At 44.4% G+C, this 22284-nt stretch overlaps 1 protein-coding gene across 1 annotated transcript in view; it reads left to right on the forward strand.

The window, feature by feature from the left end:
* Positions 1 to 22284, forward strand: part of GARS1 (glycyl-tRNA synthetase 1) — a 42151-nt gene that overhangs the window by 4310 nt on the left and 15557 nt on the right. The window contains exons 3-10 of the mRNA XM_054016591.1: positions 4078 to 4180; positions 6426 to 6567; positions 7803 to 7891; positions 9379 to 9455; positions 13753 to 13898; positions 15024 to 15173; positions 17790 to 17952; positions 20065 to 20229. Coding sequence (XP_053872566.1) covers positions 4078 to 4180; positions 6426 to 6567; positions 7803 to 7891; positions 9379 to 9455; positions 13753 to 13898; positions 15024 to 15173; positions 17790 to 17952; positions 20065 to 20229 — 1035 coding nt within the window. The remainder of the gene's footprint in view (positions 1 to 4077; positions 4181 to 6425; positions 6568 to 7802; positions 7892 to 9378; positions 9456 to 13752; positions 13899 to 15023; positions 15174 to 17789; positions 17953 to 20064; positions 20230 to 22284) is intronic.

Here is a 22284-nt window from a genome sequence, read left to right on the forward strand (position 1 = left end):
TAAAATGGTCAGTTCAGTGGCATAGATGGCAAAGCTAGTGATTGACACCACTTGATAACTTCCCTTACCTTAGTTCCTCCTGTGCGGCTGACACATCAAGCAGTCCAGTTCCTCCAGTGATTATGGTCGCTGTGTGGTTGTGCTACTTCTTTCCAGGTGATGCCAGCGCATTCAGTATCCTCTGTCGCTGTCTTTGGACTGTTCTTCCTTGGCTTTCCTTGCTTTCTCTTTTCTTCCTTGCTGTTTGTGCCACAGAGATTCAAGAGCCAGTCACTGTTGTCAGTTTGGATGCCTTCCACTGCTGTGCCCATGACTCCTTCCCAGCCAGTAGAGTTGTTTTATAACTTGCAGTCAACTTAAAAATCACATGTTGTAAACAAATATATGTCTTCCCTACATTGCTGATAAGAGCTTAGATTATCAAAAGGGAAAGAATTTTTAAAATCCAATGTGCATGTCACTATTCTTTGTTTACTTTTTGCATTTGTCAGCTAGCCAAATGAAACCCCTGTAAAGTCACTTTGTACGTTTCACTTTCAGATTCTTTACACAATGTTTGAGTTACAAACCTGGCAGGGGGGATTTTTGTTTAAAAACTATTCTGTTCACTGTAACTTAACACATTTAAAAAAAAAAAAATTCCAGTTACCATGTTTTTTTTTCCAAATTGAAGGCCAAATTTAAGTGGTCCGTTTTTAAAATACAGTTCTTTTCTGAAAAGGGGCTCTAAAAATGACATTGTGGGGTTCCAGGTTTGTCTTGATTCCCAGATCAAATTTGCTCAATATGTGAGTAAAAATATATCTTCCTCACACACCCCTAACCAGCTCTGCAAACTCACCTTGAGATCTAAGAGCAGGTTCTGGGTACTTTCTGGCTTGTATATTACCAGATAAGAGAATCCGCCCCCCCCCTTTTTTTTTCATTAGATACATTTGTGTAACCTTATTGTCTTCAGTGGTGGTGTACGTAAACAAAGGGCGGAGGCTGCTCCTGTGCGTGGAACTCAGCTAATAATTAGAGCACCAAAATCAAATCTAAATAATTCAATTAGTTCTTCAAAGCAGGCCAGAGTGAGAAGCTATTTGTCTCTTAAGTCAGCAGCTATGACTGGAGATGCACAAGGAGGCAATCTGAGTAAGACTGAGTCACTTTTCAGAGTGGAACCACGCTTTAAAACCCACGATTTGCTCATGGCTAGTCTTGGTTATGGTGACTAATTTTTTTAAAATCTGTTCTCTGGTTATGTCTTGTAATCCTGACAGACTTCATTTAGAGAGGCTGTGAGTCAGGTTAGGAGTCTTGGCACCCCTTTCAGCCACTCCTTTTCCATGGGAAAGGCGTGTGTAGGATCTGGTGCAGAGGCTTGTTTGTCAGTTACACAATGTGTGTGGGCTGTATTCATATTTATTCCAGGATGACCTTGCAACACCATCACGTGTCCTTGTCAGCACAAGTGTTGATTATTGTCATTCCTGTTTGGCGAGGCTTCCAGCCATGCATGTTCATCAGTGGCAACTTGAGTGGAACGCAGCAGCGTGGATGCCTGCTGATTTGAGCAACTAACAGTATCACGCTGGCCCTGTGACTTCCACATTGGCTGCATGTAAAGGGGAGGTGTCGCTCTAAGCGGGCACGGTCGGCTTCCAAACCCTTAACGGTGTAGGGCACGTCTGTGTTTGAGAGCTCCTCTGAGAGGATATAGGCTGGGCTCAAATACCAACTTGTTTCCATTTTCTCAAGTCAGTAGATGGCTGAGCCCTTACGCAGGGCCCAAAAATGTAGACATCCCCCTTGCAGCTATCACATGCTCCCCTCTCCACTCCTTAAAAAGAGTGAAGCCAAATAGTTACACTCCACTCCTTCCTTGGAGTAACTGCAACATAGCCAGCTTAGCATTGCATCTCTAATAGTGATCCAACACATATTGGTGGTAGGGCCTGGAATCTCCTATATTCTCCTGTTGTTTTGGGTCTCTCCTGAAGCGCTGACCATTTTTTTGCCATTCGATGTCAGGCAATGCCTCTATCATTTCCCTCTTTCCCCCATCTCCTTGTCAGAAACTCATTCCTCCCACTGAGAAGTCCTGGCAGTTTTGAGATGTCTCTAGTCCTTACAGAGTGTACTTCTCTCCTTCCTCAGTCTGTACTGTAAAGCTATTGTTTTGGCACGGTCAGCTGTCTTCTTTTAAATTGATATCAGCTCTGTTTTTTTTAATCAGGCAGATTTACTTATTGGTAGGGCCATACCAAATTTATGGTCCATTTTGGTCAATTTCATGGTCATAGGATTTTAAAAATCATAAATTTCTTGATTTCAGATATGAAAATCTGAAATTTCACTGTAACTGTAGGGGTCCTGGCCCAAAAGAGGGTGGGTCGCAAGATTATTGAAGGGGGATTGCGGTATTGCCACCCTTCTGCTCTGTGGCTGGTGGCGGCGCTGCCTTCAGAACTGGGCAGCCAGAAAGCGGCGGCTGCTAGCCAGGAGCCCAGATCTGAAGGCATCACCACCGCCAGCAGCAGCATAGAAGTAAGGATGGCCTGGTATGGTATTGCTATCCTTACTTCTGTGCTGCTGCCTTCAGAGTTGGGCCCTCGGCCAGCAGCCGCCACTCTGGCCACCCAGCTCTGAAGGCAGCAGCGCAGAAGTTAGGGTGACATGGTATGGTACTGCCACCCTTACTTTTGCACTGCTGCTCGCAGCGGCACTGCCTTCAGCTCTGGGCGCCTGGCCAGCACTTGCCGTTCTCCAGCCACCCAGTTCTGAAGGCAGTGCAGAAGTAAGGGTCACAATATCACAACCCCCTACAATAACCTTGCAAACCCCCCCTCCCCCCTGTGACCTCCTTTTGGGTCTGGACCCCCAGTTTGAGAAACGCTGGTCTTCTCTGTGAAATCTGTATAGTATAGGGTAAAGGTGCACAAAAGACCAGATGCCATGGTCCGTGATGCACTTTTCATGGCCGTGAATTTGGTAGGGCCCTACTTATTGGACTGAAGTTAATGGGCACTACAGATGCTTTAGCATTCCTGAAAATCATGCCTCTTTTGTTTATATGCTTAAATGTGGGTTTAGGTACCTAACTGCAAGCACCCAAGTTGTAAAATGTTGGCCATACTTCTTTAAGTTAGTGATATAAGCCAAAGAAGATTCAGAGTAAAAGGTTTTAGTTTAACCTTGACAGAGTACCTTAGTCCACTTTATAGAGTTGTTTTAGAAACAAAAAATTCTGTAAGTCATTTGTCAGAATAGATTCCGTTGCTCTAATGTCTTAATGGGGAAAAAACCACTGTCAATAATGAATGGGGTGGGTGATCAGATATCACAGCAATGGGTGTGGTATAAAAATCTGTGTTAGGTGGGTAGACTGAAATTCCTATACACTTGTTTAATGAAAAGTAGGTGTTCTCTCTGCATATCTTTTGTCATAATGTGTGTTGATGATAGTTATTAAAACTTAATGTGGAAAGTGACATCTAAGGCATATGTTCTGAGTCTAAACTGTTGTTTTTTATTACCGGCATCGTTTTACAGTAATCATGTGGAATACATGCAATTGTATTTGCTCTGTCTGATATTTGAATTCAGATAACGAGGATGGTATAAAACATATTCCTAGTCTTCAGTCAAATGCTACCATTAGACATCTGATACCTATAGCTTATATTATGTTATACAGAAACCCTAAGTGTCTCAGAGGAAGTGTGCTTTAGAAGTAGTCGTTGCTCGTTGTACAGATGCCTAGGAAATTTCTCCTCAACATATCACAACATGGATGCTCTTCATAAGCCTCGTTATCAAAATCCCAGTAGCATCCAGAACCTCCCAATACTTGTGCAAGTGTTTAAGCTCACAGAGCTCGCTTTTCAAACTTGGTGGCTAAATCTGGCATTTGGACGTTCACCTTAGCAGTTAGGCATGTATCTTCCAATTTGAACGTCACAATCTGGGAGGTGCCTGTGAAGGCTACTTTCGAACAGAGATCATTTTGTCCCATAATGGTGATTGAGGAAGGATTCATTTTACTGCCAGTAACTGGAACCATTGTTTATTTTCGCCCTGCCTGTTTTACAGGAGCTGGCTTTACAGCCCAAGGATGACATTGTGGACAGAACGAAAATGGAGGACACTCTGAAGCGGAGGTTTTTCTATGATCAAGCTTTTGCTATTTATGGAGGTACAAGCTTAAACAAATTTAAATTCTAATCACTTTAGGGTAGAGTGTCTCTACACGATTATGAAGTGCCATGTTCACCTGACATGTTACATTGTTGTTGATGATGATGATAATTAGGGCTCCGTGTCTGTCATGGAAGTCGCAGAAGTCATGGATTCCATGACTTTCCGCAACTTCCGTGACTTCGGCAGAGGCCAGTGTGATTGATCCCAGGGCCACCCAAGCAGCTGGCTCTGGGGCCAGCCACACTGGCTATTGCTGGAGTGGCTCTGCAGCCCGCTGCTTGGGTGGCCCTACAGCCAGCCACACTGGCTGCTGCTGGAGTGGTCCTGGGGCCAGCCCGTGCAGCGGTCCCTTGGGCAACCGGAGCAGCCACTGCTCCAGCGGTCCCCGGCAGTTGGTTCTACATCTGGCCCCAGCAGCAGCCCCCTGGGGCGCTCCCCCCTGCGGGGCACCCCCCTCTGCACAGCCCTCCCAAGATTTAGTCATGGGTATTTATAGTAAAAGTTATGGATAGGTCATAACGTGAATTTTTGTTTATTGCCCGTGACCTGTCCATGACTTTTACTAAAAATACCCATGACTAAATCATAGTCTTAATAATAATATGAAACATCAGTGGGTTTTTGGAAAGTTGGCTTTACCCAGTCTCGAAACTTCTTTCAAGTATGTGTGGGCATGAGTTCCATCTTGTGCTTTCAGAATGCAAATAGGAAGATCAGAGAGGGAATGTATACTGTCCAGGGAGCTAGTGGAAATAGGGTGGCTGGGGATTTTTTTTGAAAGCCAAGTGATTGCCTTCTTTCCTAATATCCGTACGTCTTTCTCTGAACTTTCCTGGCCAAGTTAATGTTAACATCATTCAAATACCAGTTTCTGCTACTGCTCTCGATCTTGTTACTGCGGTGAAACTCTTGTCAAGGAGTTGCACTGAGCAAGTGGCTAAATATGGCAGTCAAACCTTTTCAGATAACCGGATGTGGTTCTCAACCAGGGGTATGCGTAGGGTATGGAGAAGGGATACATCAACTCGTCTAGATATTTGCCTAGTTTTACATCAGGCTATATAAAAAGCACTAGCCAAGTCAGTACAAACTAAAATTTCATGCAGACACTGACCTGTTTATACTGCTCTATATACTATACACTGGAATGTAAGTACAGTATTTATATTCCAATTGATATATTTTTAATTACACCTCTACCCCGATATAACGCTGTCCTTGGGAGCCAAACAATCTTACCGCGTTATAGGTGAAACCGCGTTATATCGAACTTGCTTTGATCTGCCGGAGTGCACAGCTACGTGCCCCTCCCCTCCCCCCGAGAGTTGCTTTCCCGCGTTCTATCCAAATTCGTGTTATATCGGGGTAGATGTGTATATGGTAAGAATGAGAGAGTCAGCAATTTTCCGGTACTAGTGAGCTGTGACACTTTTGTATTTTTATGTCTGATTTTGTAAGCAAATAGTTTTTTAGTGAGGTGAAACTTGAGGTACTCAAGACAAATCAGACTCCTGCAAGGGGTACAGTAGTTTTGGAACAGTTGAGAGCCACTGCATTAGAATAACGCTCTCTGTCAGGCTGCGTGTCTTTCCTGCGTGACCTCAGATTCCGGAGTAAATTTTCAATGTGGCGTTTACAGGCTGACAGTCTGGGCCTTTCTGCTCTTTTCTTTCATTGTAACATATTTGCTACTTTCCTTTCCTCATTAAGTATAAACTGGTGGGTGTATGTAGGATACGTTCTGTTAAAGTACAGCTTCCCCGCAGAATATACAAGTGTCCAACTTCTCTCTGTATTCAGCTCCCGCCTTCAAATACATTTTCTTCCACATACTCCCCAGGAATAATCCACTGGAGGAGGAAGTGTGGTTTGTATATTTATAGAACAAGTATCTGAATCTGGTTGAGTTTTGGCCACAAGCTGATCACCCAGTGCATTGTGGGACTGAACTGTATTAACTTTCTCACCTAGGGCCCAATTCTTGTGGGTGCTGAGCACTTCCAGCACTTGGCAGGATCAATCCTTCCCATTGTAAGCTTTTGAAGGCAGACCCCGTTTCACTCTGGTTCCTACGAAGCAGCTCGTACTCAGAGGGTGCCCAATAAATAACCTGGACTGACACCTAAAAATTGAAACATTGTAGTTTGTGGGCTTTGGGTTGTTTTTTGTTCGTTTTTTTTGTTAATCAAAACAAAATTGCTGTGTAAGATGGTGTGACCCATATTTTACTTCTCTTCTAGGTGTTAGTGGCCTGTATGACTTTGGGCCTGTTGGATGTGCTTTGAAGAACAACATTATCCAAGCTTGGAGACTGCACTTTATACAGGAGGATCAGATTCTAGAGATAGACTGCACCATGCTCACCCCAGAGCCAGTTCTGAAGTAAATATGGGCCCTTCTCTCTTGCAGTTTGTGTTCGTTTCTGCTAGTGATAGATTTCTTTGCAAGCCCTTGTAAAAATAACCACAGGAATATGAGACTAGGTCACCCAGTTTGCTACCCTGGTACCTTGTAGCGATGCAGAATATCTAGGTGGCTGCACTTAGCTAGGTAGTTAGTGGAAGCTGCTGTTCAAGTAGATATCTACAAGCCCAAAGGTTTGTATATGGGCCCCATTATCGTAATAGCTGAGAGCCCCACAATCTGTAATGGGTTTATCCTCATAACCCCCCCTGTGAGTTAGGGGGTGCTCATATCCCCATTTTACAGATGGAGGAACTGAAGCGCCGAGACGGTGACTTGCCTAAGGGTCTCGCAGGAAGTCTGGCAGAGCAGGGATTTGAACTCAGATTTCCCAAGTTTTAGACTAGTGCCCTAACCACTGAACATTGCTTCCTCTCCATGTGGAAGCCTGGCAGAAACCACCACTATCCATTAACAGTACAACTGTAGTACTAGTGAATGGTACCAGCCGTGGAGACTGAAGTCCTTTGTTTATCCACAGCACAGGTAGAGCACAGAAAGCAGCAAAGCAATAGGCCTCATACAGCTCCCGAAGTGTGCCTCAACCCTGCCCTGGAGGCAACACCTCGAAGGGTGAGAGTGTAATTCAGTCTCCATACCTCTCCCGTCCCTAGCACCTCTGCTAAAACTGGCAGTTTAGTATGCTCATGGTGGTGTGGTGTGGTGTGGATGCTTTCTGGGAATTGGATTGAGACCACTGAGATGGGTCAATGAGCCAGCACTGGATAGTAAAGACTTTCACCTGGTAACAGCTTGGGTCACACTCAAACCAATGACAGAAGAGTGAGTGTCCAAATGCCACCGCTAGTCACCTGACCCATCGAGTTCCCCACACAAATGCATCCTTATCTTGCTCCAGTAATTATGCAGTAAACAAAAGAGAATGGGCCAGTAAAATAGCACCACAATGTATGAACCTAAAATGGATTCGGGGGGTATCCAGGCTTTCTCAAGGATCCTTATGGCCACAGACAATTTCTAAATGAGGAAACTACTAAATACAGGTCCGTAAACTGAAGCAAGAATGAGCCTGCACTTTGGTTGCTTGGTTTAGAGGAGATCTCTTTAATGTCGGTCTTCATTGTGGGCTCACATGCTACTCTGGTGCTGTCAAGTGACAATATGTGTTTCTAAAGTAGTGTCTTCTGTTCCAGGACCTCTGGCCATGTAGAAAAATTTGCTGACTTCATGGTGAAAGATGTGAAAAATGGGGAGTGTTTTCGGGCTGATCATCTCTTAAAAGGTACATTCTGAGGGCAGGACTGGCTGAGAGATTCCTTGTGAGTGCTTTATGCTCCGTAGGGGAATGCCCTGCTTATGAGGATAGACGAGATGACCTAGTAAATCTCTTGCATATTAATGTCTATGCTTCACTAAGGGAAACAATCACCCAGCGTAGGTGACCCTTGCAAGCCCTCCACCCCATTTAAACATTGTATTAAGGTCTGAAGTGATGCACGGGACATCTGCAGTGGAATGACTTTCACCTAATAGAAATACTGTACAGCAAAGATCTCATTTTTATTTTCTAATAATTCATAGATTGAGCCACAAGGGATCATTGGATCATCTAGTCTGGCTTCCTGCATAACAAGCCTGACCTTCCATCTAACAAATCTAAACAAAGCACATAAAGGCCATGCTTTGGTCTTACTTTTCTTATTGTTCTGGTGTTGCCTGAAACTTGCTTTTTGATCGAATCTCAGGTTAAATTTACTAGAGAGATGGTTGCAGGACAAAGCTGCTGGCCTGGACTTGTTGCGTGGAGGAGGCATTTCAAGGGTACTGTTGAGCTTTATATGCTCAGAATCCAGCCAGGTTGCAAAATCAGTGTGATTCTTTACATTGATTTGTATTAAACAAGCCATGGAATCCTAGACATTGGAGATGGAGCAGATCTACGTCTTGTCCATCCCCTGGTCAAGTGAAGGATGGGTGCAGTCTAGCTTTAAATGGCTCATGCCAAAGGGCCTTCCATCGTTCCCCTGGTGATATTGTTCTGCATCTAATAGATATTAGCATTAAGAAGTGGTCTCAGAATATTCAACTTAATATTTTCTTTGCCTTTATGTAACATGCTAACCAAGAGTGTGTATGTCCCCTCTATGGCTGATCCACAGAGTAAAGCCACCTGTGTTACTATCTGCTAGTGGACCAAATCATTTTGTTCAAGTGGTAGAGAGCTATACTTTGGATCTAGAGGTCCTGGGTTCAACTCCCCACTGATCACTTGCCCTGTGGAGGGTCGCTACACTTAATAAGAAAAGAAAAGGCTGTGCACGCCAATAGCAGTGAATTTGTATGTATGTGCATGAATACACGATAGAAGGAGAAACCTTTCTGAAATGTGAATAGATTTCACCCTCACGCTTCCAATGCCTTACCCAGACGGGGTTTAAACTAAAGGGGGGCCGTGGGGGAGAGAGTGACACAGGTCCTGTTTGCTAAATATACACAACATTCCCCATTGTCCTCTCTCAACAGGAAACTAGAGAATGTCAGAAATGACAGATTGGAAACACTGGGTCACATTCTTAGCTGGTGTAAATCAGCATAACCCCACTGACTTCAATGGAGCTACAGTGATTCACAGGAGCTGGGAATCTGGCCCATTACGTTTTGTCCAGTGGGAATGCTTTATAATCCTTTTGATTCTTGTAATTTTAGGGGTAGAGTGGTTCAGTGATATTGCTCAAATGTGAACTGATTCCCTACTTCCAATGCTTACAGCTCACTTGCAGAAGCTGATGTCTGACAAGAAATGTACAGCTGAGAAAAAGACAGAAATGGAAAACGTTTTAACACAGGTCAGTGCTTGAACAGAGGATGATGAAAACTTGATAAATGACGTGGCAGAGATGCGGTGCGGTACAAACATCCAAGAGTGGCATCCTGTCCCATCTCCCTAAGAGAAGAAGCACATGCCGCTTCCCACGTCGGTTGTTAACTTTCCACTGGGCACCGTTTTTTCAAGCGGACATGAAGGCTGTAGCATTAGACGTAAATGTCCAAAACAAGTACATCCCCCTATATGCCCATCAGTCTCCTAAATATACTTAAGGTGCTGCTTTCCTTAAAGGAAATGTTCCTTTGGAAAACAGCTCAGAGGGCCCTGTCTGCATCAAGGCCGCTATAGCGTCACATTGCGACTGGGGGCTGGATTTGTGGACCTTGCTCAGATGTCTGCACCCCATGTGCCCATTACCTCATTGGGCTCACTGTGCCTCTGTGTACAGGAGGCTTTTTGGTTAAGCAGATCCACCACCTATTGCTCTTCAGAGAGAGACTGGTCTCATGCATGCTTCTGCAGCCAGACGGTTGCAGATCTGTCCAGAGAGCATCTCTGTGGCCAGCCTAGTGAGGAGGATTGCACCCCTGTTGAGCCCCCCAACCCCCATTCAGACACAAAGCTCAGCCATTTGGGCCGTATGCAAGGGACAAGAATTATATCTCTAAGGTTTGGAGGTAGCTTTTTAAATTTTGTACTGGATCAAAACCTGTGGTGATGTCTCTAGACACTTGGGAATTGTTTCTCTGTATAAGATTCTCAGTGTGTGGTTGCTCTTGTTTCCCATTACGTTGAGAATGTGAAAGTAGAAGACAGCCTGGGTGAAAGTGATCATGAAATCATAGACTTTGCAATTCTAAGGAAGGGTAGAAGGGAGAACAGCAAAATAGAGACAATGGATTTCAGGAAGGCAGATTTTGGGAAGCTCAGAGAGCTGATAGGTAAGGTCCCATGGGAATCAAGACTGAGGGGAAAAACAACTGAGGAGAGTTGGCAGTTTTTCAAAGGGACACTATTAAGGGCCCAAAAGCAAGCTATTCCGCTGGTTAGGAAAGATAGAAAATGTGGCAAAAGACCACCTTGGCTTAACCACGAGATCTTGCACGATCTAAAAAATAAAAAGGAGTCATATAAAAAATGGAAACTAGGACAGATTACAAAGGATGAATATAGGCAAACACAGGAATGCAGGGGCAAGATTAGAAAGGCAAAGGCACAAAATGAGCTCAAACTAGCTACGGGAATAAAAGGAAACAAGAAGACTTTTTATCAATACATTAGAAGCAAGAGGAAGACCAAAGACAGGGTAGGCCCACTGCTTAGTGAAGAGGGAGAAACAGTAACAGGAAACTTGGAAATGGCAGAGATGCTTCATGACTTCTTTGTTTCGGTCTTCACCGAGAAGTCTGAAGCAATGCCTAACATAGTGAATGCTAATGGGAAGGGGGTAGGTTTAGCGGATAAAATAAAAAAAGAACAAGTTAAACATCACTTAGAAAAGTTAGATGCCTGCAAGTCACCCGGGCCTGATGAAATGCATCCTAGAATACTCAAGGAGCTAATAGAGGAGGTATCTGAGCCTCTAGCTATTATCTTTGGAAAGTCATGGGAGACAGGAGAGATTCCAGAAGACTGGAAAAGGGCAAATATAGTGCCCATCTATAAAAAGGGAAATAAAAACAACCCAGGTAACTACAGACCAGTTAGTTTAACTTCTGTGCCAGGGAAGATAATGGAGCAAGTAATTAAGGAAATCATCTGCCAACACTTGGAAGGTGGTAAGGTGATAGGGAATAGCCAGCATGGATTTGTGAAGAACAAATCATGTCAAACCAATCTGATAGCTTTCTTTGATAGGATAACGAGCCTTGTGGATAAGGGTGAAGCGGTGGATGTGGTATACCTAGACTTTAGTAAGGCATTTGATACGGTCTCGCATGATATTCTTATCGATAAACTAGGCAAATACAAATTAGATGGGGCTACTATAAGGTGGGTGCATAACTGGCTGGATAATCGTACTCAGAGAGTTGTTATTAATGGTTCCCAATCCTGCTGGAAAGGCGTAACGAGTGGGGTACCGCAGGGGTCTGTTTTGGGACCGGCTCTGTTCAATATCTTCATCAACGACTTAGATATTGGCATAGAAAGTACGCTTATTAAGTTTGCGGATGATACCAAACTGGGAGGGATTGCAACTACTTTGGAGGACAGGGTCATAATTCAAAATGATCTGGACAAATTGGAGAAATGGGCTGAGGTAAACAGGATGAAGTTTAACAAAGACAAATGCAAAGTGCTCCACTTAGGAAGGAAAAATCAATTTCACACATACAGAATGGGAAAAGACTGTCTAGGAAGGAGTACGGCAGAAAGGGATCTAGGGGTTATAGTGGACCACAAGCTAAATATGAGTCAACAGTGTGATGCTGTTGCAAAAAAAGCAAACATGATTCTGGGATGCATTAACAGGTGTGTTGTGAGCAAGACACGAGAAGTCATTCTTCCGCTCTACTCTGCTCTGGTTAGGCCTCAGCTGGAGTATTGTGTCCAGTTCTGGGCGCCGCATTTTAAAAAAGATGTGGAGAAATTGGAAAGGGTCCAAAGAAGAGCAACAAGAATGATTAAAGGTCTTGAGAACATGACCTATGAAGGAAGGCTGAAAGAATTGGGTTTGTTTAGTTTGGAAAAGAGAAGACTGAGAGGGGACATGATAGCAGTTTTCAGGTATATAAAAGGGTGTCATAAGGAGGAGGGAGAGAACTTGTTCACCTTAGCCTCTAAGGATAGAACCAGAAACAATGGGTTTAAACTGCAGCAAGGGAGGTCTAGATTGGACATTAGGAAAAAGTTCCTAACTGTCAGGGTGGTTAAACACTGGAACAAATTGCCTAGGGAGGTTGTGGAATCTCCGTCTCTGGAGATATTTAAGAGTAGGTTAGATAAATGTCTATTAGGGATGGTCTAGGCAGTATTTGGTCCTGCCATGCGGGCAGGGGACTGGACTCGATGACCTCTCGAGGTCCCTTCCAGTCCTATAATCTATGAAAATTAGAATGGTTAGTACTGCAGGCTAACATTCCTGGGCTGCAGTGTGTAGAGATTTGTCTTCATTTAGTTGCTTGTTTTTAATGTTTGTTCCCATGGCTTTTAGAATAAGTGCTTTCACAGCCGCATGCAGCGCAGATGGGTCTCACGCAGTACTATATCTGGAATCTCAGTGTATTGCATCAGAGTGTCCTGGTCAATAACTCTTCCACAGTACAGTACTGAACTTTGACCCTGTTACATTTGTCCCCTTGTGCTGTCCCCTGCTGTAGCTGGAAACTTGATGTAAAGCTGGCAGTGCTCTTACAGTGTTAGACTCTATTAATATAGGAATCTCCCTGTCTGCTCCTAATTTGGGAGCACTCTCTGATATGCCAGGGATCATAGAAGTTAGGGATGGACAAGGCCTGTTTGATCACCAAGTCCAGTTCTCAATTATCTCTGCCACTGTGAGGTATGGTTACCTTGATAGAGGACCTATCTAATATTGAACACTACAGGTTAAAGTGTAGTAGTCCAGCAGTTCTTTCAAATCAGTCTCTCTCACAGCTGTCAGGGATCTCCTTCTGCTCTGATTTATAGGAGAGACGGGAGGAGGCAGGGCCCTGTAAGGGTGGCAACATCTCACTCAGGGAACCTCCAGTTAACAAATGGGGGTTAGAGCTAGTAGGCAGTACGCTTGTGCAACCTCTTTACTGCTGCAGTCAGCTTCTCTGCTGCAGATCTGCTCGGCAGCGCTGTCATGCAAGGTGTGATGCTTGGCATGTGTTGTGTCTGGTGCACCAGGTAATTACAGGGTTGTGGAAGGAAGAAGACCTGAAAGGAGGCAAAACATTGCAGAAATTGTAGTTGACTTTCTTCTTCTCCCTCCCAGCAATTCCTTTTTTCTGCCTCCCTCCTGCCCTGGCTGGTTTGATTGGAACTGTTCAGAAGGAGGTTCTCTGTAGGTGGTGGTGCCATCCTAGTGACTCTGTTGCCTCTTCATACCCAACCTCAGAGCTTGTACTTCTAAAAAGATTGCAGGGCCTTGAAAGGCTCTGGCCTGCAGCTGAGCCACGGGCCCATAGTTTTTCAAAACATGTTCTTCCATCCCTGCTACAAACCTTAGCCCTCACCCCCAAATAAAATACAGGGTTCCAGTCCTATAACAATCTCTTCCAGTGTTTTCCCCACCTCGTGTTTAATAATAGATGGGAAAGGGGTGAACCATCACTGCTTTAACCTTGTCTTGTCATTTTAAAATAACCATCCTTGTGTTTTGTTGCTAGTTGGACAACTACAGTCAGCAAGAGCTTGCCGATCTCTTTGTGAATTACAACGTGAAGTCTCCCGTCACAGGGAACGACCTGTCCCCTCCTGTGTCTTTCAATCTGATGTTCAAGACCTCCATTGGGCCTGGAGGAAACATGCAGGGGTAGGTAGCCGCCTCATGCGGCCCATTTTCTTTTGGCATGTGCCTAAGAGTGACCGTCATTTTCCATTGCCCAGGATTGGAAATGAGATCTATACAAAACTGAAAACAAACCCCATTTCATCTCCTGCAGCCTTCCCTCTGCAATTCTCTCCTGCCCAGTCTTTTCCCCAGGCTGATCTACAGCTGCTATTGCAAAATAGGCTCATGGACTCTTAAGATGAGAAGGACCATCGCAGCTGTAGTCGCCCATGCAGTTCTTGTACACCTGCTCTACTTGAGAGGCCGTAGTGGCTGGTGGATGTATGTCATTGTAGGCTAAATTGTGTGGCATGGGGCAGCAAGGCCCTGGACTCCTGTTCCCCATGCAACAGAACATTATTGGTTCCACAGGTGTCAGTGACCTCTGTGGCTAAGCAGGAAGGGGCGTGAAGCTAGTCTGTCGTAATGGTAGTTGCGTAGCAAAGGTGGCCGTCATGTGTGGTCTGTGGCCGCCATCTTGGTTGATGGACCAAAGATTGACCTGGGGACAAGCGTGGGCTGCTATGGCTTGAGCTAAAGAGTCAGGCTCTCTGTAACAGACTCATCCTCTGTGGACTAGCACAGAGCGGGACCTGGAACACCCACTCACCCGTGGGCTATGTAAGCATTAGCACCGGAAGCCTTAAATGAGCTTAGAAAAAGATGAGGCCATGGCTAATCTGTGTGTGTAATTACCCTGGGAGGGTTCTATAAGGGCAGCATTGCTGGACTTGCTTCACCTCCATATGTGCTAGTATTGGAGGGGTACAGAGAGGATAAGCACGGTCCCTGAATTTATAAGAAGAGAGCTGCAATCAGAAAGGTGAGTGGACCATCCCCTGCTCTCCTTGAACCCTAGATGCAGCACCTGAGTCAGCCTTTGCTGTTCTAAAGAAAACAAGTCTTGATGCTTGCTTATAATCTGTGGTTTCCTGTTGAACTCCACATTGCTGCTGAGAACGACCGAGCATGTTGCCTTGATGTTTGGTGCCTGGAATTAGAGACCTGAGATCAAATGAGGCTGCCTCATTTTTGCATCGAAACAAAGTTTGCCTTGCTTCCCCCTCCATTCACCCACCTATGTCTTGTTTTTTTTTTTTTTTCCAGTTATCTAAGGCCAGAAACTGCACAGGGAATTTTCCTCAACTTCAAACGCCTTTTGGAATTTAACCAAGGCAAACTGCCTTTCGCTGCTGCCCAGATTGGAAATTCCTTCAGAAACGAGATCTCACCCCGTTCTGGCCTCATCCGAGTCAGGTACTGCAAACCTTCTCCCCCACCAGAACATCTGGCAGGTGATCAGCTGCCTCTAGGGAAATCAAAGCTCCCTCTGGCCTGAGTGTCTTTTTCACTGATTTCCTGTCCACCCTGCTCTTTGGGAGAATGTCTTGTGCCTTGTAAAAGGCTCTGAGTAGCTGCATAATAAATGCCTTAAAGTAATCAGAGTTCACTGGCAAAGAGTATCTTGGTTATGAGACTCTTGCTTCAGAAACATTGATAAGAATTTGTATTAGGCATGAAAACTTGGCATTAAAACCTGGTTAGACCTTGGAGTAGTGTGTTTTTTGTTTTTTTTTTTTTTTGTCTCAACCTTAGATCATATGACAAAGAACAAACAGGGACTTTATCTCTTAGATAAGGTACTACGGGACATTAGTCAAGCAAGAGACCCTCAGATCTTCAAAGCCTTCTGCTTACCATATGTGGCATCTGAAGTGGGTACGATATTCACTTTCCCTGCCCTAGAATGCACTAGGAGAACCTCCTAAAATGTTCATGGAGTTTCCACAGACTTCAGTGGGTGAGAGATTGTGCAGCTAAAGCTTTGAGAAATTTACCCTTAAGCTGATTGCTTTGTGCTTGGCTAGTTGAAAAAAGGAAAAGAAGCCTGCCTACCTGACCAAGCTCATAAAAGCTTGGTCAAGAAACCAAAAATGGACCCATTTCACTTTTTAATGATGGCCTTAGTATTGAAACTGTGTCTTTCTTATGTAGATATCTTGTCCCCTGGTATGTTTGGCATTGCAGCTCTGGTTCACAGACCCAGATTCTGATCTCCGATTGAAACTACTTTAGCTTCTGATAGATGTCAGTGGAGTTACTCTGCAGTTACATGCTGTGCATGTTGTAAAATTGATAACTGATTAACATATTGACATTTTATGGCATTAACAGGGTGCAGTGGCATTACTGGCACTGAGGTTTTTTCAGCCCTCCTGTTCTCCTTATTACATCTGTAAACTGGCAGTTCTTGTTACCGAAGCCCTTATCCAATACAATATAAATTATAGGCTTGTGATACTTTCATAGGAAACTGTGCTGTAATTTTCTGCAATAGAATAACATCCTGGTGCTTGCAAAATAAACTTAAAATCTTTAGTGATTATACAAAACTCTTTCTTTAAGGTTCCTGATCACAAAGTAACTCACTGCTAAGCAATTTGAGGTACTGAAGTTAAAGACCTAATGTATAAATATATACATAGTGAAGCAATAATGTAAAAGAGAACATACACCATTGTTGAACAGGCGGGTTTGCTACATGTTGCTATCTTAGTGCTTCTGTTGTCTCAGGCTCTTTCACTTAAACACGATCTCTGAGGGGAAAATGATGAGATCCACCTTTGGGGAAATATGGCCAGCATTTCCACCATGAGTGCCTGAAGTTTAATGTATTTACTTTGTTTTGCTGCAGACAAACCGATTGCAAAAGTATCTTGCATGACAAGAGCCTTCATTGTAAACCCTCAAACAGAAGGCCTGGTTTTCAGAGGGGTGAGCCACCTGCAGCGTCTGCTGAAGTTACTGAGCACCCACGTCTCCCATTACCACCAGAAGTCCGGCTATTTAGGGATGTAAATATGGATTTAGGTGCCCAACTTTAGTCAGCCACGTCTGAAAATGTTGTCCTGTGTCTGAGTCGTTCCCCTGGCACAGCCATCTCAATGGCATGCAGTTAAAATTTGGCTTCTTAATGGGGGATCACGGACCATTTCTTAATTTCTGGGTTTACGATGCCATGCAGAATACTTTTGCCATCTGTTTGTTTGCAGTAAAACAAAGTAAGTAAACAAATGTTTGTTTTTAGACGGCCTGGGTTGAATACTGGTAAAGCTTGCAGTTTTAAATCTCATCTATGCTCTTAAACAGAATGGTGCTGGAGCTCCCAGTGTTGCATTTTTAAAGGTGTACCATGAGTGGTTCTTCCCCTCCACCCCCCCCCCCAATGAAGTTTTCTAACTAGATCTCGCAACGTTATCAGGGTGAGGCCAGGTCATAACTTGCGTGGGAGAGGTCCAGAGGACACACATGATTTAGGAAAAGATTTGGGTATTTCAGTAGGTGGCATTCTTCCCTCTGAGTCAGTGATGTGATAACTAAGGTCTAAGCAGTGATTCTCAACTTTCGTATTGGTGACCCCTTTCACACAGCAAGCCTCTGAGTGCAACCCCCCTTATGAATTAAAAACTATATATAAATAAATAAAATACACCCTCTCTCTCAAATTCTGGAGTGAAGTGTGGTTTGGGGTGGAGGCTGACTGCTTGCGACCCCCCCCCCCCATGTAATAACCTCATGTCCCCCTGAGGGGTCCTGACCCCCAGTTTGAGAACCCCCTGGCCTAAAGGCTTCCAAGAGAATTTGTAGGTACCTTTTAATAGAAGCTAAAGGGGGTGGGGGAACCCTCCAACATCTGAAGAAAAATGGCATGCTTTCTAATCTGTCTGTCCCTTTGGCACTGCACTTGTTGGTGTTTAAACTCCTGATTTGCGTTTTTTAACAGGCTAGAGCACATTTAAAAGGCTGGTGGGGAAGGTTCTTCCTGGGAAGTGTGCATTAATGCTAGCATGTGGCTCTGTGTGTTCTGCTTAGAGAATTCACCATGGCAGAAATTGAGCACTTTGTGGATCCCAGTGAGAAGTATCACCCCAAGTTCCAGAGTGTGGCAGATCTCCACATCCTCCTGTACTCCTCCAAAGCCCAGGTCAGTGGGCAGTCTGCCCACAGGATGCGTCTGGGAGATGCTGTTGAGCAGGTAATGTTACTCACATGACCATTCACAACTTAATTCTGTAGCATGCTTGCAGGGGTAAATTAATTCCAAACTTGTACATCAGGAGTACCTTCATGGAGTCCAGTGGAGTTACTCCACGTGGGCACCTGTGAGATCAAAATCTGGCCTTCATCAGTACTGAAAGGACACAGTCAAGTAGCACTGTTGCATAGGTTAGGCTTCCAGGTTAGTTTTTGGGAGAGGGAGCACATTAAGGGTACAAGACCTGCTAAAAGGCTGGGGGCCGCCTGAGAATCCAGACCCCCTTTTTGTATCACCTGACGCCAATACGCTGTGTGTTGGGTTTGAATCCCCAAAACCCTGGTTCTTCATCCGAGTGCGTTAAAGAAAGAACATGACTGGTCACCTAAAAATAGACACTGAATGATATAATACAGAAACGCATTTTGACTGAAAATCCTTAGGTTGGGGGGCCATCTTTTTGTTCTGTCTGTGCAGAGATTAGCACAATGGGGTCCGGTCCATGACTGAGGCTGATAGGCGTTACCACAGTGTAAATAACATGCACTGTTGTATAAAAGTATACTGTTACGTCTGTATGTGTTGGAGACTTTTGGGTACAATTCCTTGTTGATACTAGATGTTTGTAACAGAACGTTGGTGACTGTGTTGTATTGATGGTATAAGATGACTGGTAGCACGTGGGGAGGGGTTTGTCTTGCAAATTAATACAAAAAGAACAAAACAAAACCTCTCGCAAACTGTCAATATGATAATTAAAGATGATTCACCAATAACTGCTCAAATTCCCAGCAGCCAAAATGATGCCTCTTTGGAGGGGTGGAGACAGAAGTGGTGGGAGGGAGTAAGAAAACTTTTGTACACTCTTTCCCTCTCCCCTCCTTTTCATCTTAGCCTATACATATTTTGTTGTTTAGGGCCTGATCTGAACCCTTTGGACTCAATTTTATTTATCTGGCCCAGAACCTTTCCTCCTCAGTAAGTTCCTCCAGACCTTCTAATCCTGTTAATCGTTTTTCTTTGAACTCTCCCCATTATGGGGCCCGTACATTGATTCCCAACTGCCTTACAGGCATTCCAAAACACCCCCTGAGGTAACTTTGTAGGAATCCCATTTTAGAGGTGGAAGATCAAGCGCAGAGAGGCCGAATGACCCTCCCAAGGTCCCATAGCAAAGTAAAGGCAGTACTGGGAACAGAACCCAGGAGTCCTGACTCCCAGTTTCCCTGTCTTAATCGTTAAATCTTCCCTCCATAATCTACAGAGCTACACTTCTGAACTCCAGTATTTGAAGATAGCCTTTTCATAGATTCCAAGACCAGAAAGAATCATTGTGATCATCTGGTTCTGACCTCCTGTATAACACACCATAGAACTTCCCCAAAGTAATTTCTAGAGCGCCTCTTTCAGCAAAATATCCACTCTTGATTAAAAAATTGCCCGTGATGGAGACTCCATCATAACCCTTGGTAAATTGTTCCAATGGTTAATTACTCGCACTGTTAAAAATTTACACCTTGTTTCCAGTCAGAATTTATCTTGTTTCAACTTTCAGCCATTGGCTCGTGTTATACCTCTCTCTGCTAGACTGAAGAGCCCATTGTCAAATATTTGTTTCTCTGGGTACAGTGCAAAGACGTGGTATGGTATTCTGCTACGTGACAAGTTCAGTAGTTTCAGTCACAATTGATGTGCTCGCAGCACTTCCATTGGGAGATTTTACTGCGCAGTACAGAGATTTTGCTGTGCTGAGCTCATGATGCAGTGGGTTTCAGGAAACATATTGTATCTCAATTTACCACATGCTGCAGCAAGAAGTTGTCCCTCTAAAGGGAAGTACACCTCTACCTCGATATAACGCTGTCCTCGGGAGCCAAAAAATCTTACCGCGTTATAGGTGAAACCGCGTTATATCGAACTTGCTTTGATCCGTCGGAGTGTGCAGCCCTGCCCCCCCCAGAGAGCTGCTTTACCGCATTATATCCGAATTCGTGTTATATTGGGATGCGTTATATCGGGGTAGAGGTGTAGTATCTGCTGTGTCCAGTCTTTCTGAGGCAACAAAATGATGATGTGGAAATTAACGAAGTGTGTGTTTCTTTCTCTCTCTAGGGTGTGATCAATAACTCTGTACTAGGTTACTTCATTGGCAGAATCTACCTCTACCTTACAAAGGTTGGTGTATCCCCGGATAAGCTGCGCTTCCGACAGCACATGGAGAACGAGATGGCTCATTATGCCTGTGACTGCTGGGATGCAGAGTCCAAAACATCCTATGTAAGTTGCAGGATTAAACCTACCAGCAGGGTCTTGAGTTGTGCTTTCCCCATGCACTGATATGTTCCTAGCCTGGCACACCACTAGTAAGATGGTCTCCCAACTCTGTCTATTAAAATGAAGAAAGTCAACAGGTAGGTTTAAGGCTGGCTCTCCTCTCTGTTTAGCTTCATGCTCTCACAACTCCACTGACTACAGTGGAGTCACTCCTGATTTACAACTGCTGTAAGGGGAACGTGTACATCACGTGTTCCTTCTGCCCGGCGGTGAACCCTAGTCAGAGGACATAGGTGGCATGTGGATGAATTGCACCCAAGTGAGAAGAGAATTAGGCCTCTGTGGCTTCCAGCTTGTTACCCCAATAAAATCAATGGTGGAGAAGACAGTACTACTGGAACTGTTTGCCCAAGGCCGCTTCCTTCCTGCTCCATCCCCAGCCCCCTTTGACTATGAGGGCTAAAAAAAGGACTCCCTGTTGCTGGGCCAGCTAGTGCTACAGAGCTGTTTTCCCAGGACCTCTGTTCCTACTCCACCCCCGCTCCCACTTTGCTGCTGGAAGAATTTTGTGATGTCGGGACTTAGTGTACACTGTGCTTTCCTCTGTTTGTTTGGGCTTTTAAGATCTTGTGTATATATTTTTTTAAGTGACCAGGAAGGTTTGTTAAGGGTATAGCAGATGTTTAAATCCTCCTTATTGCATGTTTTTAGAGAGCTTATTGCTACTTCTAAAAATCTCGATGGCAATTTTTATATTAGCAGTGATATTTTTGAATGGAAGCTTCTTAGGGGGCTCTCCTATTGATCAGTTATGGCGACTGGAAAGAGAAGAAGCCTCCCGTGTGAGAGAATCAGATCAAATCCTTTGACTGGAATTGGGTAGGGAGAATGAGCAGCTCTCCCATTAGAGTAAAGCCTCTCTTTGCACCTGACTAGTCTTTTCAAGTGGGACGGGGTCCACTAATTCTCAGACTGATGAAACTACTTTGAGAACTCCATGGAATTGAATCACAAGACAGGGTCAGAAGGCCGATGGGATTCTGCCAGCCATTACGAACGTAGGCCCTACCATCGCAGTGAGCTTCTCATGGCAGATCCCTGCGAGAGGCTCCATTGAAGTCAAGAGGGCCAAACGGTGGTTTCTGCATGCCCAAAGGAAGACCCATGCAGAGCTCATTACAGGATGGGGACTTTAGGAACATAGTACCGGGAAGGGACCTCCTCAATCATGGAATCCAGTCCTCTGTTTTTCTAGGGTTGGATAGATGGTTCAGTTAATTAGGAGTTTGCTTTAGTTTAAGGTATGAGTAAGGATCTCCAGGTTTGGCTCTGTGTGGGGAAAAATACAAGTGTTCTGGCTGAACATTAATCATCTCGACTCCTTATTGAAATAGCTGTGGGGTTGGCCATCAGCAATGTGTCATCACAGCCCACTAATGGATGTTGTTACTATGTGTAAGGTTGTACCAAACTTTTAAGCTCAAGAATCACTGGAGCTTGCCTGAATCTGAATCATCCCTTCATAGAAAAATCCGGTAGAACTGAACAGAAGGATTTCTCTGTTCCTACAGAACGTTTAAACCAACTTACAGAATTGTGTAGCAGCGGTATAATTCTACAGGATGGTTTAAAAATTCTGTAGAAGGGTTATCATTGTCTGGTATGTCTAATAGGTTTTTCTGTCATACCCTATTGGTTTCCTCCCTGTGAAATTCTGTAGGACTTTCCTGCATGGAATGTGTTGGAGCATAGGGATGTTTCCTGTACACACATCCACACTGAAGAAGAGCTTTGTATAAGCACGAAAGCATCTCTCTCACCAACAGAAGCTGGTCCAATAAAATGCATTACCTCACCCCCCCCTTGTGTCTCGAATATTCTGGGGCCAACACGGATACAGCAACACTGCATGCAGCACATCTAGACGTACCCGAGCAAGCTTTGAGCTAGCTAGCTCAAATAACAATAGCAGTGAAGCTGCACAAGCCTGCCCTGGATTCTGATACGTACTTGAATGGCTAGCCTGTGCTGCAGTGGTATCTGGGCTATCTTCCAAGC

This window comes from Malaclemys terrapin, chromosome 2 (assembly GCF_027887155.1).
Source record: "Malaclemys terrapin pileata isolate rMalTer1 chromosome 2, rMalTer1.hap1, whole genome shotgun sequence".
NCBI lineage: Eukaryota > Metazoa > Chordata > Testudines > Emydidae > Malaclemys > Malaclemys terrapin.